The sequence below is a fragment of the Anolis sagrei genome, chromosome X (genome assembly GCF_037176765.1).
Source record: "Anolis sagrei isolate rAnoSag1 chromosome X, rAnoSag1.mat, whole genome shotgun sequence".
NCBI lineage: Eukaryota > Metazoa > Chordata > Lepidosauria > Squamata > Dactyloidae > Anolis > Anolis sagrei.
Window position 1 is genome coordinate 61484500 of NC_090034.1, and position 13521 is coordinate 61498020.

Here is a 13521-nt window from a genome sequence, read left to right on the forward strand (position 1 = left end):
TGGAAAAGTTACTTTATTGTTATTGTTGTTATTGGACTCCTCCTTCCCCAACAGCCTCCATATCCTTATGTCACCACCACGGATTACCTTCGTTTGGCTGGAGAAATCGTGACGCTTTTCACTGGTGTCCTCTTCTTCTTCACAAACGTGAGTGGACAAAGGGGACCTATAAGGACAAGTAGAATAGGATCCTAAGGGTAATCTAGACCAACTAGAGTTAGAAGGGGACCCCAAAGGGTCTATCGCAGGCATGGGGAACCTTCGGCCCTCCAGGTGTGGTGGACTTCAACTCCCACAATTCCTTGAGGCCAAGGTAAGCCTTTGGGGCGAATGCCGAGCCTCAAGGAATTGTGGGAGTTGAAGTCCACCACACCTGGAGGGCCGAAGGTTCCTGACCCCTGGTCTATCGGGACCTGAAAGTAGGCCTCTCTTAGGTCTATCACTCTAACTCTATCTAACTCTATCTATCTATCTATGTATCTATCTATCCATCCATCCATCTATCTTTGTATCTATCTGTCTCTCTGTCTTTCTGTCTGTCTGTCTATCGGGACCTGAAGGTAAGTCTTTCTTAGGTCCATCACGCTATTATCTATCTATCTATCTATCTATCTATCTATCTATCTATCTAGGTCTAAATGACCTATCTAGATGGATAGATAGATAGATAGATAGATAGATATAGATGGAGTGATAGATAGACAGATAGACAGACAGACAGATCAATCTATCTCCATTGGCTGTATTACATTTTAATAACAATTTAAAATGAATGTTAAGTGTTGTTTCTATAATTTATGTTTAATGTCTATTATATTAGATGTAGATTAATTGATTGCTTTATGTTTCTATTTATATATTGAATCTGGAATGGAATGTTTGCCATCTTTTGTTGTAATCCACCCTGAGTCCCCTTGGGGAGAGAAGGCAGAATATAAATAAAGTTGTTTGTTTGTTTGTTTGTTTATTATTGATAGACAGATGATAGAGTTATGGACCTTCAGGTCCCAATAGAGACATAGATATATGAATTATCCATTCATAGACAGAGAGATGGATGAAAAGATCAATAGACAGACAGATGAAGAGATAGATAGATAACTGCCCTGAGTGCCCTTGGGGAGAGAGGGCAAGTTAAAAATAAAGATTATTATTATTATTATTATTATTATTATTATTATTATTATTAGATAGATAGTTGATAGCTTTATAGATGGATGAAGAGATACATTGATGAATAGACAGATAGATAGTTGAAGAGATGGATGAATTGATGGATGGATAGATGGGTGGATGAAGAGATAGATAGATAGATAGATAGATAGATAGATAGATAGATAGTGATGGATAATGCGGCATGTCTCATTAAGAGACACATCCACTGTTTTAGCGTGGTGAGATGTGTTCCACAATGGGCATGTGTACTCAGCAGCATAGCGCAAGGGCAGATGTCTTCACTGTATCTGGTTGTGATCCCCAGGTTGTGCCAGTCAGCTTTCATGTGATAATAGATAGACAGACAGACAGATAGATAGATAAATAGATTGGTGGATAGATAGAGCGAAAGATAGAGATAGAGTAATGGACCTAAGCAAGGCCTACTTTCAGGTCTCAACAGATAGATAGATAGATAGATAGATAGATAGGTGGATAGATAGAGCGAAAGATAGAGATAGAGTAATGGACCTAAGCGAGGCCTACTTTCAGGTCTCAACAGATAGATAGATAGATAGATAGATAGATAGATAGATAGATAGATAGATTGGTGGATAGATAGAGCGAAAGATAGAGATAATGGACCTAAGCGAGGCCTACTTTCAGATAGATAGATAGATAGATAGATAGGTGGATAGATAGAGCGAAAGATAGAGATAGAGTAATGGACCTAAGCGAGGCCTACTTTCAGGTCTCAACAGATAGATAGATAGATTGGTGGATAGATAGAGCGAAAGATAGAGATAATGGACCTAAGCGAGGCCTACTTTCAGATAGATAGATAGATAGATAGATAGATAGATAGGTGGATAGATAGAGCGAAAGATAGAGATAGAGTAATGGACCTAAGCGAGGCCTACTTTCACGTCTCAACAGAGAGAGAGAGAGAGAGAGAGAGATAGATAAATAGATTGGTGGATAGATAGAGTGAAAGATAGAGATAATGGACCTAAGCGAGGCCTACTTTCAGGTCTCAACAGATAGATAGATAGATAGACAGACAGACAGACAGATAGATTGGTGGATAGATAGAGCGAAAGATAGAGATAGAGTAATGGACCTAAGCGAGGCCTATTTTCAGGTCTCAACAGATAGACAGACAGACAGATAGATGAATTGATGGATAGATAGACTATGTAGAAGGGACCCTAAAGGTCATCTAGACCAGGTAGCATACGAAGGGGACCCTGAGGGCAGGCATGTAGCCGGGGGGGGGGGGCTCGGCGGGCTTCAGCCCCCCCCCCCCCCCGAAATTCTCATGGTGGTTCGCGAAAAGGCCTTACTGGTGCATTATTTAAACTGTTATGTTTATTCCTATCATGATCTGATCACCATGCTCAATATATCCCATATGCATGGGGGTACTGGGGTAACGATACAAAAGGTTTGCTAGGGTAGACCCTCTTTCACTCAGACTCAGCCCCCCCCCCCCGAAACTCAGCCCCCCCGAAACCCCCCTGAAAAAAACTCACCCCCCCCGAAATGAAATCCTGGCTACGGGCCTGCCTGAGGGTCATCTAGATCAACCCCACACCTCCTTTCCTTCCGCAGATCAAAGATCTCTTCATGAAGAAGTGCCCTGGAGTGAACTCCTTCTTCATCGATGGCTCCTTCCAGTTGCTGTAGTGAGTGGCAAGCTATTCATTCTGTTGCCTTTTCATGCCACCTAGTGTTCAATCTTATATTACAAGCTCAGTCTTCTATGGCAAGCTGTTTATTGCATTGCCCTTCGGCAGCACCTTCTGTTCAGCCTTACATTGCAAGCTATACCTTACATTGCCCTTTGACACCACCTACCATTATTATATTATTATAATATATTATTATAGCTTCATCTATTCCGTCCTCGTCCTGGTGTCAGCCGCCTTGTACCTCTCTGGGGTGGAGGCCTACCTTGCCGTCATGGTCTTCGCCTTGGTCTTGGGCTGGATGAACGCCCTTTACTTCACCCGTGGCCTCAAGCTGACAGGGACATACAGCATCATGATCCAGAAGGTGAGGAGGAGGATGACCTTGGGAGGGCACCTGTTTGGTCTAAGTGACTCCCTTTCAACTCTAGTTCCTTTCTTCCCATATCTAGATCCTCTTCAAGGATCTCTTCCGCTTCTTGTTGGTCTATGTCCTCTTCATGATTGGCTACGCTTCAGGTAAGGGTAGATGACCTTTGGGGAACCCTAAGAAAACCATAAATCGTTGGGATGGGGGATGGCATTGTTTAACAACATACTTCCCCCCCTCAAGGGTATTTCAGGTACCATTTTAATATCACTTTGCATCCAAAGTCTCCTTCTGACTCTATTTGGTCTAGATGACATTTAGGGTCCCTTCTACTTGGTCTAAATGACCTTTAGGGTTCCTTTCTGACTCTAGTTGGTATAGATGACCTATAGGCTCCCCTTCCGACTCTAATTGGTCTAGATGACCCTTAGGATCCCCTTTGACTTGGTGTATAGAGTCTTTTTCTGACTCTACTTGTTCTAGATTACCCTTAGGGTCCCCATTACTAGATGACCTTTAGGGTTCCAACTCTACTGTGTTTGCCCTCCAGCCTTGGTCTCCCTGCTGAACCCATGCCCAAATGCTGACCGTTGCTCGAACTGTACGGCCCCATCTTACCCTTCCTGCCGGGACAGCCAGACCTTCAGCAGCTTCCTGCTGGACCTCTTCAAGCTAACCATCGGCATGGGTGACCTGGAGATGATTGAGAATGCCAAGTACCCGGGGGTCTTCGCTGTTCTGCTGGTCACCTACATCATCCTCACCTTTGTCCTCCTCCTCAACATGCTCATCGCCCTCATGGGGGAGACTGTGGGACAGGTCTCTAAGGAAAGCAAGCAGATCTGGAAGCTCCAGGTGAGCCAGGAGAGAAAGAGACAGCGCCTCATGCAAAAATTGATTGCTTGTGGCGACACCTACTGGTCATGGTTATATTGCAAGCTCATAGTCTTCTATGACAAGCTATTGATTGCATTGCCCTTTGGTGCAATCTGTTGTTGTTGTTCATTCGTTCAGTCGTCTCCGACTCTTTGTGACCTCATGGACCAGCCCACGCCAGAGCTCCCTGTCGGCCGTCACCACCCCCAGCTCCTTCAAGGTCAGTCCAGTCACTTCAAGGATGCCATCCATCCATTTTGCCCTTGGTCGGCCCCTCTTCCTTTTACCTTGGTGCAATCTAGTGTTACTTTATTATGTAATTATTATTAGTTTATTTATATTATTATTATTATTATTATTATTATTATTATTGTATTTTACTATTATTTTTTTAAAAATACAAAAAAATAGTAAAATTATTTTTTGCATTTTACTATTATTATTTTGCTTTCGAACTGTGCTGTTGGAGGAAAATTCTGAAAGTGCCTTGTACCGCAAGAAGATCCAACCAGTCCATACTTCAGGAAATAAAGCCTGACTTCTCATTGGAGGAAAAGATATTAGAGGCAAAGATGAAGTCCTTGGCCATATCATGGGAAGACAGGAAAGCTTAGAGAATGCTGGGGAAAATGGAAGGAAGAGGGGCAGACCAAGGGCAAGATAGACGGATGGTATCCTTGAAGGGACTGGCTTGACTCTGAAGGAGCTGGGGGTGGTGATGGTCAACAGGGAGTTCTGGGGTGGGCTGGTCCAGGAGGTCACGAAGAGTCGGAAGCGACTGAACTAATAAACAACAAATTATTATTTTATTGTATTGTCGAAGGCTTTCATGGCTGGAATCACTAGGTTCTTGTGGGTTTTTTCGGGCTATATGGCCATGTTCTAGAGGCATTCTCTCCTGACGTTTCGCCTGCATCTATGGCAAGCATCCTCAGAGGTAGTGAGGTCTGTTGGAACTAGGAAAATGGGTTTATATATCTGTGGAAAGACCAGGGTGGGGCAAAGAGCTCTTCCCTGCTGGAGCTAGGTGTGAATGTTTCAACTGACCACCTTCATTAGGATTTGAAGGCCTGGCTGAGCCTGGGAAAATCTTCTGTTGAGAGGTGTTAAGATGTGCCTGGTTTTTTCCTCTCTGCTGTTTTGCTGTTGTAATTTTAGAGTTTTTGAATACTGGTAGCCAGATTTTGTTCATTTTCATGGTCTCTTCCTTTCTGTTGAAATTGTCCACATGCTTGTGGATTTCTGTGGCTTCTCTGTGTAGTCTGACATGGTGGTTGTTGGTGTGGTCCAGCATTTCTGTGTTCTCAAATAATATGCTGTGTCCAGGCTGGTTCATCAGGTGCTCTGCTATGGCTGACTTCTCTGGTTGAAGTAGTCTGCAGTGCCTTTCATGTTCCTTGATTCGTGTTTGGGCAATGCTGCGTTTGGTGGTCCCTATGTAGACTTGTCCACAGCTGCATGTATACGGTAGACTCCTGCAGAGGTGAGAGGATCCCTCTTGTCCTTTGCTGAACGTAGCATTTGTTGGATTTTCTTGGTGGGTTTGTAGATTGTTTGTATGTTGTTTCCTCATCAGCTTCCCTATGCGGTCAGTGGTTCCCTTGATGTATGGCATTATTTTATTACTATTATGTTATTAAAGTGTTCCCTCACTTATCGCGGGGGTTACATTCCAGGACCCCCAGCGATAAGTGAAAACCGCAAAGTAGGGTCACCCCATCCCCTTCCCTCCAATGCCCTCTTTACCTTACTCTTCCTCCTCCTCATTGCCGCCGGGGCCTCTTGCCACCGCTTGGACCCTGCGATTGAGGAGGTGGCGGAGGTGTCGCGGGGCCCAAGCAGCAGCAAGAGGCCCTGGCGGCGATAAAGAGGAGGAAGAGAAAGGTAAAGAGGAGGGAAGAAGAGCCGTCCCCTCGCCCTCTTTACCTTCCTCCTCCTCTTCCGCTTCCTTGCCCCCGCTGGGGTCTCTTGCTGCCGGGGTGCAGCAGGGCGCCAGCCCTCTTTCCCGTGGTGCCTTGCGTGGTGTGTGTCTGTTGGAGGTGAGTCCTGCACTATCTACCTCGGTCTTCCGCCTTCTCCTCTTCACTTACGTGACGGCTGCCCCTCTCTCCCCGCTGAGGTTCAGGGCTCCAGCTGAGAGATCTGTCTGCCTCCTTTTGCCCTCATGATCCCCGGTGGAAGGTCCCTCATCCTTTCGCGAGGTGAGCGCTTCCAGTGGTGATGATGGGAATTGCAGTATCTTCTACTTTGCGGTCCTGTTCAACATCTTTATTAATGACTTAGATGAAGGGCTAGAAGGCATGATCATCAAGTTTGCAGACGACACCAAATTGGGAGGGATAGCCAATACTCCAGAGGACAGGAGCAGGATTCAAAACGATCTTGACAGATTAGAGAGATGATTGGCCAAAACTAACAAAATGAAGTTCAACAGTGACAAATGCAAGATACTCCACTTTGGCAGGAAAAATGAAATGCAAAGCTACAGAATGGGGGACAATGCCTGGCTTCAGAGAAGTACGTGTGAAAAAGATCTTGGAGTCCTTGTGGACAACCAGTTAAACATGAGCCAACAATATGATGTGGCGGCAAAAAAAGCCAATGGGATTTTGGCCTGCACTAATAGGAGCATAGTGTCTAGATCTAGGGAAGTCATGCTACCCCCCTATTTTGCTTTGGTTAGACGACACCTGGAATATTGTGTCCAATTCTGGGCACCACAATTCAAGAGAGATATTGACAAACTGGAATGTGTCCAGAGGAGGGCGACTAAAATGATCAAGGGTCTGGAGAACAAGCCCTATGAGGAGCGGCTTGAGGAGCTGGGCATGTTTAGCCTGAAGAAGAGAAGGCTGAGAGGAGATATGATAGCCATGTATAAATATGTGAGAGGAAGCCACAGGGCAAGCTTGTTTTCTGCTTCCCTGGAGACTAGGATGTGAAACAATGGCTTCAAACTACAAGAGAGGAGATTTCATCTGAACATGAGGAAGAACTTCCTGACTGAGAGCCGTTCAGCAGTGAAACTCTCTGCCCCGGAGTGTGGTGGGCTCCTTCTTTGGAAGCTTTTAAACAGAGGCTGGATGGCCATCTGTCAGGGGTGATTTGAAAGCAATATTCCTGCTTCTTGGCAGAATGGGGTTGGACTGGATGGCCCATGAGGTCTCTTCCAACTCTTTGATTCTATGATTCACTCACTTCCAGGAACCACTGAATGATGCACCTGGACCAAATTTGGTACACTGACTCCCTGATGTTTTTGTCCTGCTGAGAGTTGGGGAGGATGGACCACAGACAATGAGACTTGCAGTACCTTTACCACTTCCAGAGACCCCTGCGACCCTCATGAATGACAGATCTGGACCAAATTTGGGACATGACAAACAGGACATACTGGAGGGGTGTGGGGGACTGACCCACCTGCATGGGAGTTATAGTTCATCTGTATCCAGAGCACTCTGAATCCCACCAATAACGGATCTGGCCCAAACTTTGAACACAGAACCCTAGTGACCAACACAACATACTGTAAGAGTTTGGGGGATATCTAACCCACCCGCGTGGTAGTTGTAGTTCGCCCTGCACCAGGAGAGCATTCTGAAGCCCCATTGGCAGATCTGGAACACACGTGGCACACAGAACCCTGATGGCTAGCAGAACATACTGGAGGGGTTAGGTTGAGAATGATCCACTCATGTGGGAGTTGTAGTTCACCCTGCATCCAGGGCACTCTGAACCCCCTCAATAACGGATCTGAACCTAACATGCCCAACTGTGAATACAGGCAGACTTTGGGGATGATTGCCCTCAGAATCTGGGAGTTGTAGTTCATCCGCTTCCATGGAAACTGTGACCCACACCGAAAATGGACTGGGACCAAATTTGGCACAGAGAAGCCCCATGACCAACTGAACATACTGCTGGGGGTTTGTGGGACTTGACCTTAATTTTGGAGTTGTAGTTCACCTGCATCCAGAGAGCACTGAACCCAGACAACATTGGATCTGGACCACACTTGGCACATCCTTATATATTTTCTAATGGGAGCATTCATAAACAACAAACAACTGGCTTTTTTCTAATCAATAGTGTTACTAATTACATTATGGCCTTTCACCTCAAAACAAACAATGCATTTTTCAAATAACCTGGGCACCACTGGGTACTCAAAGTAATACAGTAATAAAATATTAATATAATCATAAAATAGCAATAAAATAATATAATAAACTAGCTGTCCCCTGCCACGCGTTGCTGTGGCCCAGTCTGGTGATCTGGAAAATAAAGTAATGAGAAAGTGTTGGTTTCTAATATATGTAATTCCTTTCTGCTTGTGAGTAAACAGTATTTCTTGTTGTTTCTTTTCAGTGTTGATGTGGAGTGTGTCTGGTTTGCCTACTCTGGAATATGCAACGTATCCTAGTCCTTCTTTAAGGGTCTCTTTCAAAACCATGATACTATATCTGTGTGTGAGAGAGAGAATTATAACTATCTATCAATATCTATGGCTGGATGGCTCTTTGTCAGGAGGGCTCTGATTCCATTTTCTTGCCCTGATGAAGAGAGTTGGACTGGATGGCCTTAAGTATTTTCTGTTGGTCATGGGGGTTCTGTGTGGGAAGTTTGCCCCATTTCTGTCGTTTGTGGGTTTCAGAATGGTCTTTAATTGTAGTGAACTATAAATCCCTGTAACTACAAATCCCAAATGTCAAGGTCTATTTCCCTTAAACTCCATCTGTGTTTATATTTGGGCATATGGAATATTCGTGCCAAGTTTGGTCCAGATCCATCATTGTTTGAGTCCACAGTGCTCTCTGGATGTGGGTAAACTACAACTCCCAAACTCAAGGTCAATGCCCACCAAACCCTTCCAGTGTGTTCTGTTGGTCATGGAAGCCCTGTATGCCATGTTTGGTTCAATTCCATCACTGGTGGAGTTCAGAATGCTCTTTGATTGTAGGTGAACTATAAATCCCAGCAACTACAACTCCCAAATGTCAAGGTCTATTTCCCTTAAACTCCCATCTATGTTCATATTTGGGCATATGGAATATTCATGCCAAGTTTGGTCCAGATCCATCATTGTTTGAGTCCACAGTGCTCTCTGGATGTGGGTGAACTATAATTCCCAAACTCAAGGTCAATGTCCACTAAACCTTTCCAGTTTTTTCTGTTGGTCATGGGAGCCCTGTGTGCTAAGTTTGGCCCAATTCCATCATCGGTGGAGTTCAGAATGCTCTTTGATTGTAGGTAAACTATCAATCCCAGCAACGACAATTCCCAAATGACAAAATCATTTTTTTTTTAGTGGAGGACATAAATTGGACTGTTAGGTGTCTTGTGTCCAAATTTGGCGTCAATTCTCCCAGTGGTTTTTGAGTTCTGATGGTAGCACGAACTAACATTGCATTTTTATTTAGATGGATAATATAATAACACTAGGTGGCGCCAAAGGGCAATGCAATGAATTGCTTGCCATAGAAGCTTGCAGATTAGCTTGCCATAGAAGACAATGAGCTTGCAATATTGGACTGAATAGTAGAAGTTGCCAAAGGGTAACGTAAAGTAATCATATAATAATATTATCATTGAGTTGGAAGAGACCTGGTGGGCCATCAAGTCCAACCCCATTCTGCCAAGAAGAAGGAAAATCGCATTCAAAGCACTCCTGACAGGTGACCCTTCATCCTCTGCTTCAAAGCCTCCAATGAAGGAACCACCACCACACTCCGGGGCAGAGAGAGAGTTCCACTGCTGAACAACTCTCTGTTCTTCCTCATGTTCCGGTGAAATTTCCATTGAAGCCATTGTTCTGCATCCTAATCTCCAGGGCAGCAGAAAACAAGCTTGCGCCCTCCTCCCTATGACTTCCCCTCACATGGCCATCATGAATAAATATGAAAACATATGGAAACATATTTATATTTATAAACAAACAGGAAACAAACACTCATTCAACTGATAGCTTCAAAGAGCAGGGGATAATTACTCACTTAACTGCCGACCTGAAACTGTCAATCACTGCTGGCTGAAGTATTCAGCCTTATATTCAAAACAAAGCTTTCTAGTGCCCCTAAGACAAGGCTTACCTGGAGCAAAGATGGCTTCTTGCTTCCTTAAAATAACAAAATAATACTACTACTACTAATAATAATAATAATGTTTCCTAGTGGGCGACCACCATCTTGGACATCGAGCGGTCCTTCCCAGTGTTTCTTCGCAAGGCCTTCCGGTCGGGAGAAATGGTGACAGTGGGCAAGTCTCAGGATGGGACCCCCGACCGACGGTGGTGTTTCAGGTAAGGAGGGGGTTGGTCTAGATGATTGCTATTTTATTATTATTATTATTATTATTATTAAATTATTACCTTACATTGCCCTTTTGCGGCATCTAGTGTTCAGTCTTATATTGCAAGCTTATAATCTTCTATGGCTAGCTATTCAGTCCATTGTCCTTTGGTGACACTTAGTATTCAATGGCTAGTTAACTAGTCTTCTATGGTTAACTAGCCATTCCATTGTCCTTTGGTGACACCTAGTGTTCGGCCTTATATTGCAAGCTCATAGACTTCTATGTCAAGGCAATCATTTCGTTGCCCTTTATTGCCACCTAGTGATCGGTCTTATATTGCAAGCTCATAGTCTTCTATGTCAAGGCAATCATTGCATTGCCCTTTGGTGCCACCTAGTGTTTGGTCTTATATTGCAAGCTCATAGTCTTCTATGTCAAGGCAATCATTACATTGCCCTTTGGTGACACATAGTGTTTGGTCTTATATTGCAAGCTCATAGTCTTCTATGTCAAGGCAATCATTGCATTGCCCTTTAGTGCCACCTAGTGTTCGGTCTTATATTGCAAGCTCATAATCTTCTATGTCAAGGCAATCATTGCATTGCCCTTTAGTGCCACCTAGTGTTCGGTCTTATATTGCAAGCTCATAGTCTTCTTTGGCAAGCTATTCATTGCATTGCCCTTTCTCGAGACCCAGTAGTCAGTCTTATATTGCAAGCTAAAATTATAGTATTATATTATCATATTTAGTATGATTTAATTATTGTACTATTTTATTATATATACATTTTTATTATTTTATTTTAATTATATTATTTATTATTATTACTACTACTATTTTCCCAATATTGTGCTCTATCTACTTATGTATCTATATATTATGTAATATATTAATATTAAATATCTCACCTTCCCAGAGTGGACGAAGTCAATTGGTCCCATTGGAACCAGAACTTAGGCTTGATTAACGAAGATCCAGGGAAGAACGAGACCTATCAGTATCATGGCTTCTCCCAGACCGTAGGCAGGCTGCGCAGAGGTCAGAATTATTTATTTATTTATATTATATTGTTATTATATATTCTATTATGTTATTATATTATTATATATATTATATAAAACTATTATTTATATTTTTATTTTATATATTGTTTAAATTATATTATATACACAGGATTAATAGTTGTATATTGTATGTATATTATATGGAAGCTATGTGTATTATATGGCACAGGGAAGCCCAATGATAAATTGAACTGGGAGTTGTAGTTCACCTACATCCAGAAAGCAGTGAACCCAGCTAACGTCAGATCTGGACCAAACTTGACACACAGACCCAACATGGCCAACTGTGCATATAGGCCTGGTTTGGGGGTGAATGACCTCGGATCTAGGAGTTGTAGTCCACCCTTATCCAGAGTCCTGAACTCAGCCAATGATGGATCTGGAACAAACTCAGCACACAAACCCAACATGACCAACTGTGAATACTGTCAGGGTTGGGGATGATTGTGCTGGAAATGTGAGAGTTGTAGTCCACCCTTATCCAGAGAGTCCTGAACTCAGTCAATGACGGATCTGGAACAAACTCGGCACACAAACCCAACATGACCAACTGTGAATACTGTCAGGGTTGGGGGTGATTGTCCTGGAAATATGGGAGTTGTAGTCCACCCTTATCCAGAGTCCTGAACTCAGCGAATGACAGATCTGGAACAAACTCAGCACACAAACCCAACATGTCCAACTGTGAATACTCTCGGGGTTGGGGGTGATTGTCCTGGAAATATGGGAGTTGTAGTCCACCCTTATCCAGAGAGCACTGAACTCAACCAACAATGGATCTGGATCAAACTTGTGTTATTACCCAACATCCCAAAACAAACAATGCCTACTTCTAATAACCCGGGCACTGCGGAGTCCCCAAGCTAATATATATTATGCATTCAGAACTGAAATAGAACTGTAAAATATGTAGTATAGCATGTGTTTTTTGATGTCCAATAGATGGCGCTGTTTTTCCAAAAAAAGCATATTTTTTCCTGTCACATGTGTGATATCTATATAATAGTAACAATGTAAAAACATAAAAACATGCGCCTATTCGAATGCTATGTCGTGTCAAAATTTCAAAGTAATTGGTTAAGAATTTTGGGAGATGTTAGATTTTGAACAAACATTTACATTTTTATTTATCTAGATTGAATATATATATATTATATTGGTTTTACTATATTATTGTTTTGTTGCATTACTATATTTTATAATAACTATTATATATTGTATGGTTATTACTATATAATTATTTTACTATATAACCACATTATTTTATTATTATATATTATTATTAAAGGATCTAATAATATCTCTCTTTTCTCCTCTGTGCAGACCGGTGGTCAGCAGTGGTTCCGCGCGCAGTAGAGCTGAACAAGGCGGCTTTGGCTTCGGACCGCGAGGTGGTCATCCCATTAGACCCAATGGCAGCGCAAGGATCTCGGATCTAAAGACACACACACACATATATATTACATTATATATATATAATAACGGAGGAAGCATGGATGAGCTCCCTCTGTCAGCTCCAGCTCCCCATGTGGGAACATGAGAGAAGCCTCCCACAAGGATGGTAAAATATTCAGGCGCCCCCTGGGCAATGTCCTTGCAGATAGCCAATGCTCTCACACCAGAAGCGACTTGCAGTTTCTCACATCACTCCTGACATGAAAATAAATACATAAATAACATAATTTATTTAGCCAAGAACTGTGTGGCTGTTTTTATTATTTTTAAAACAAATAAAGGATTTAAAATTTGGTATTTAATTTAGAAATGTATTTTTATTTAATTTTTAATTTGCAGAAATTTTATATATATATATATATATATATATATATATATATATATATATATATATAATATATATAGTAGCTGTCCCCTGCCACGCGTTGCTGTGGCCCAGTCTGGTGATCTGGAAAATGAAGTAATGAGAAAGTGTTGGTTTCTAATATATGTAATTTCTTTATGCTTGTGAGTAAACAGTATTTCTTGCTGTTTCTTTGTCGGTGTTGATGTGGAGATTGTCTGGTTTACCCACTCTGGAACATGTGACATATCATAGTCCTTCTTTAGGGGTCCCTTTCA

The 13521-nt window shown here is 42.6% G+C and overlaps 1 protein-coding gene across 1 annotated transcript in view; it reads left to right on the top strand.

The window, feature by feature from the left end:
- TRPV4 (transient receptor potential cation channel subfamily V member 4) overlaps positions 1-13202 on the top strand; it is a 41141-nt gene extending 27939 nt beyond the window's left edge. Inside the window, exons 9-16 of the mRNA XM_067473605.1 lie at positions 55-147; positions 2767-2840; positions 3045-3210; positions 3296-3362; positions 3764-4068; positions 10260-10387; positions 11298-11419; positions 12769-13202. Coding sequence (XP_067329706.1) covers positions 55-147; positions 2767-2840; positions 3045-3210; positions 3296-3362; positions 3764-4068; positions 10260-10387; positions 11298-11419; positions 12769-12884 — 1071 coding nt within the window. The 3' untranslated portion in view covers positions 12885-13202. The remainder of the gene's footprint in view (positions 1-54; positions 148-2766; positions 2841-3044; positions 3211-3295; positions 3363-3763; positions 4069-10259; positions 10388-11297; positions 11420-12768) is intronic.
- The last annotated feature ends 319 nt before the right edge of the window (positions 13203-13521 follow it).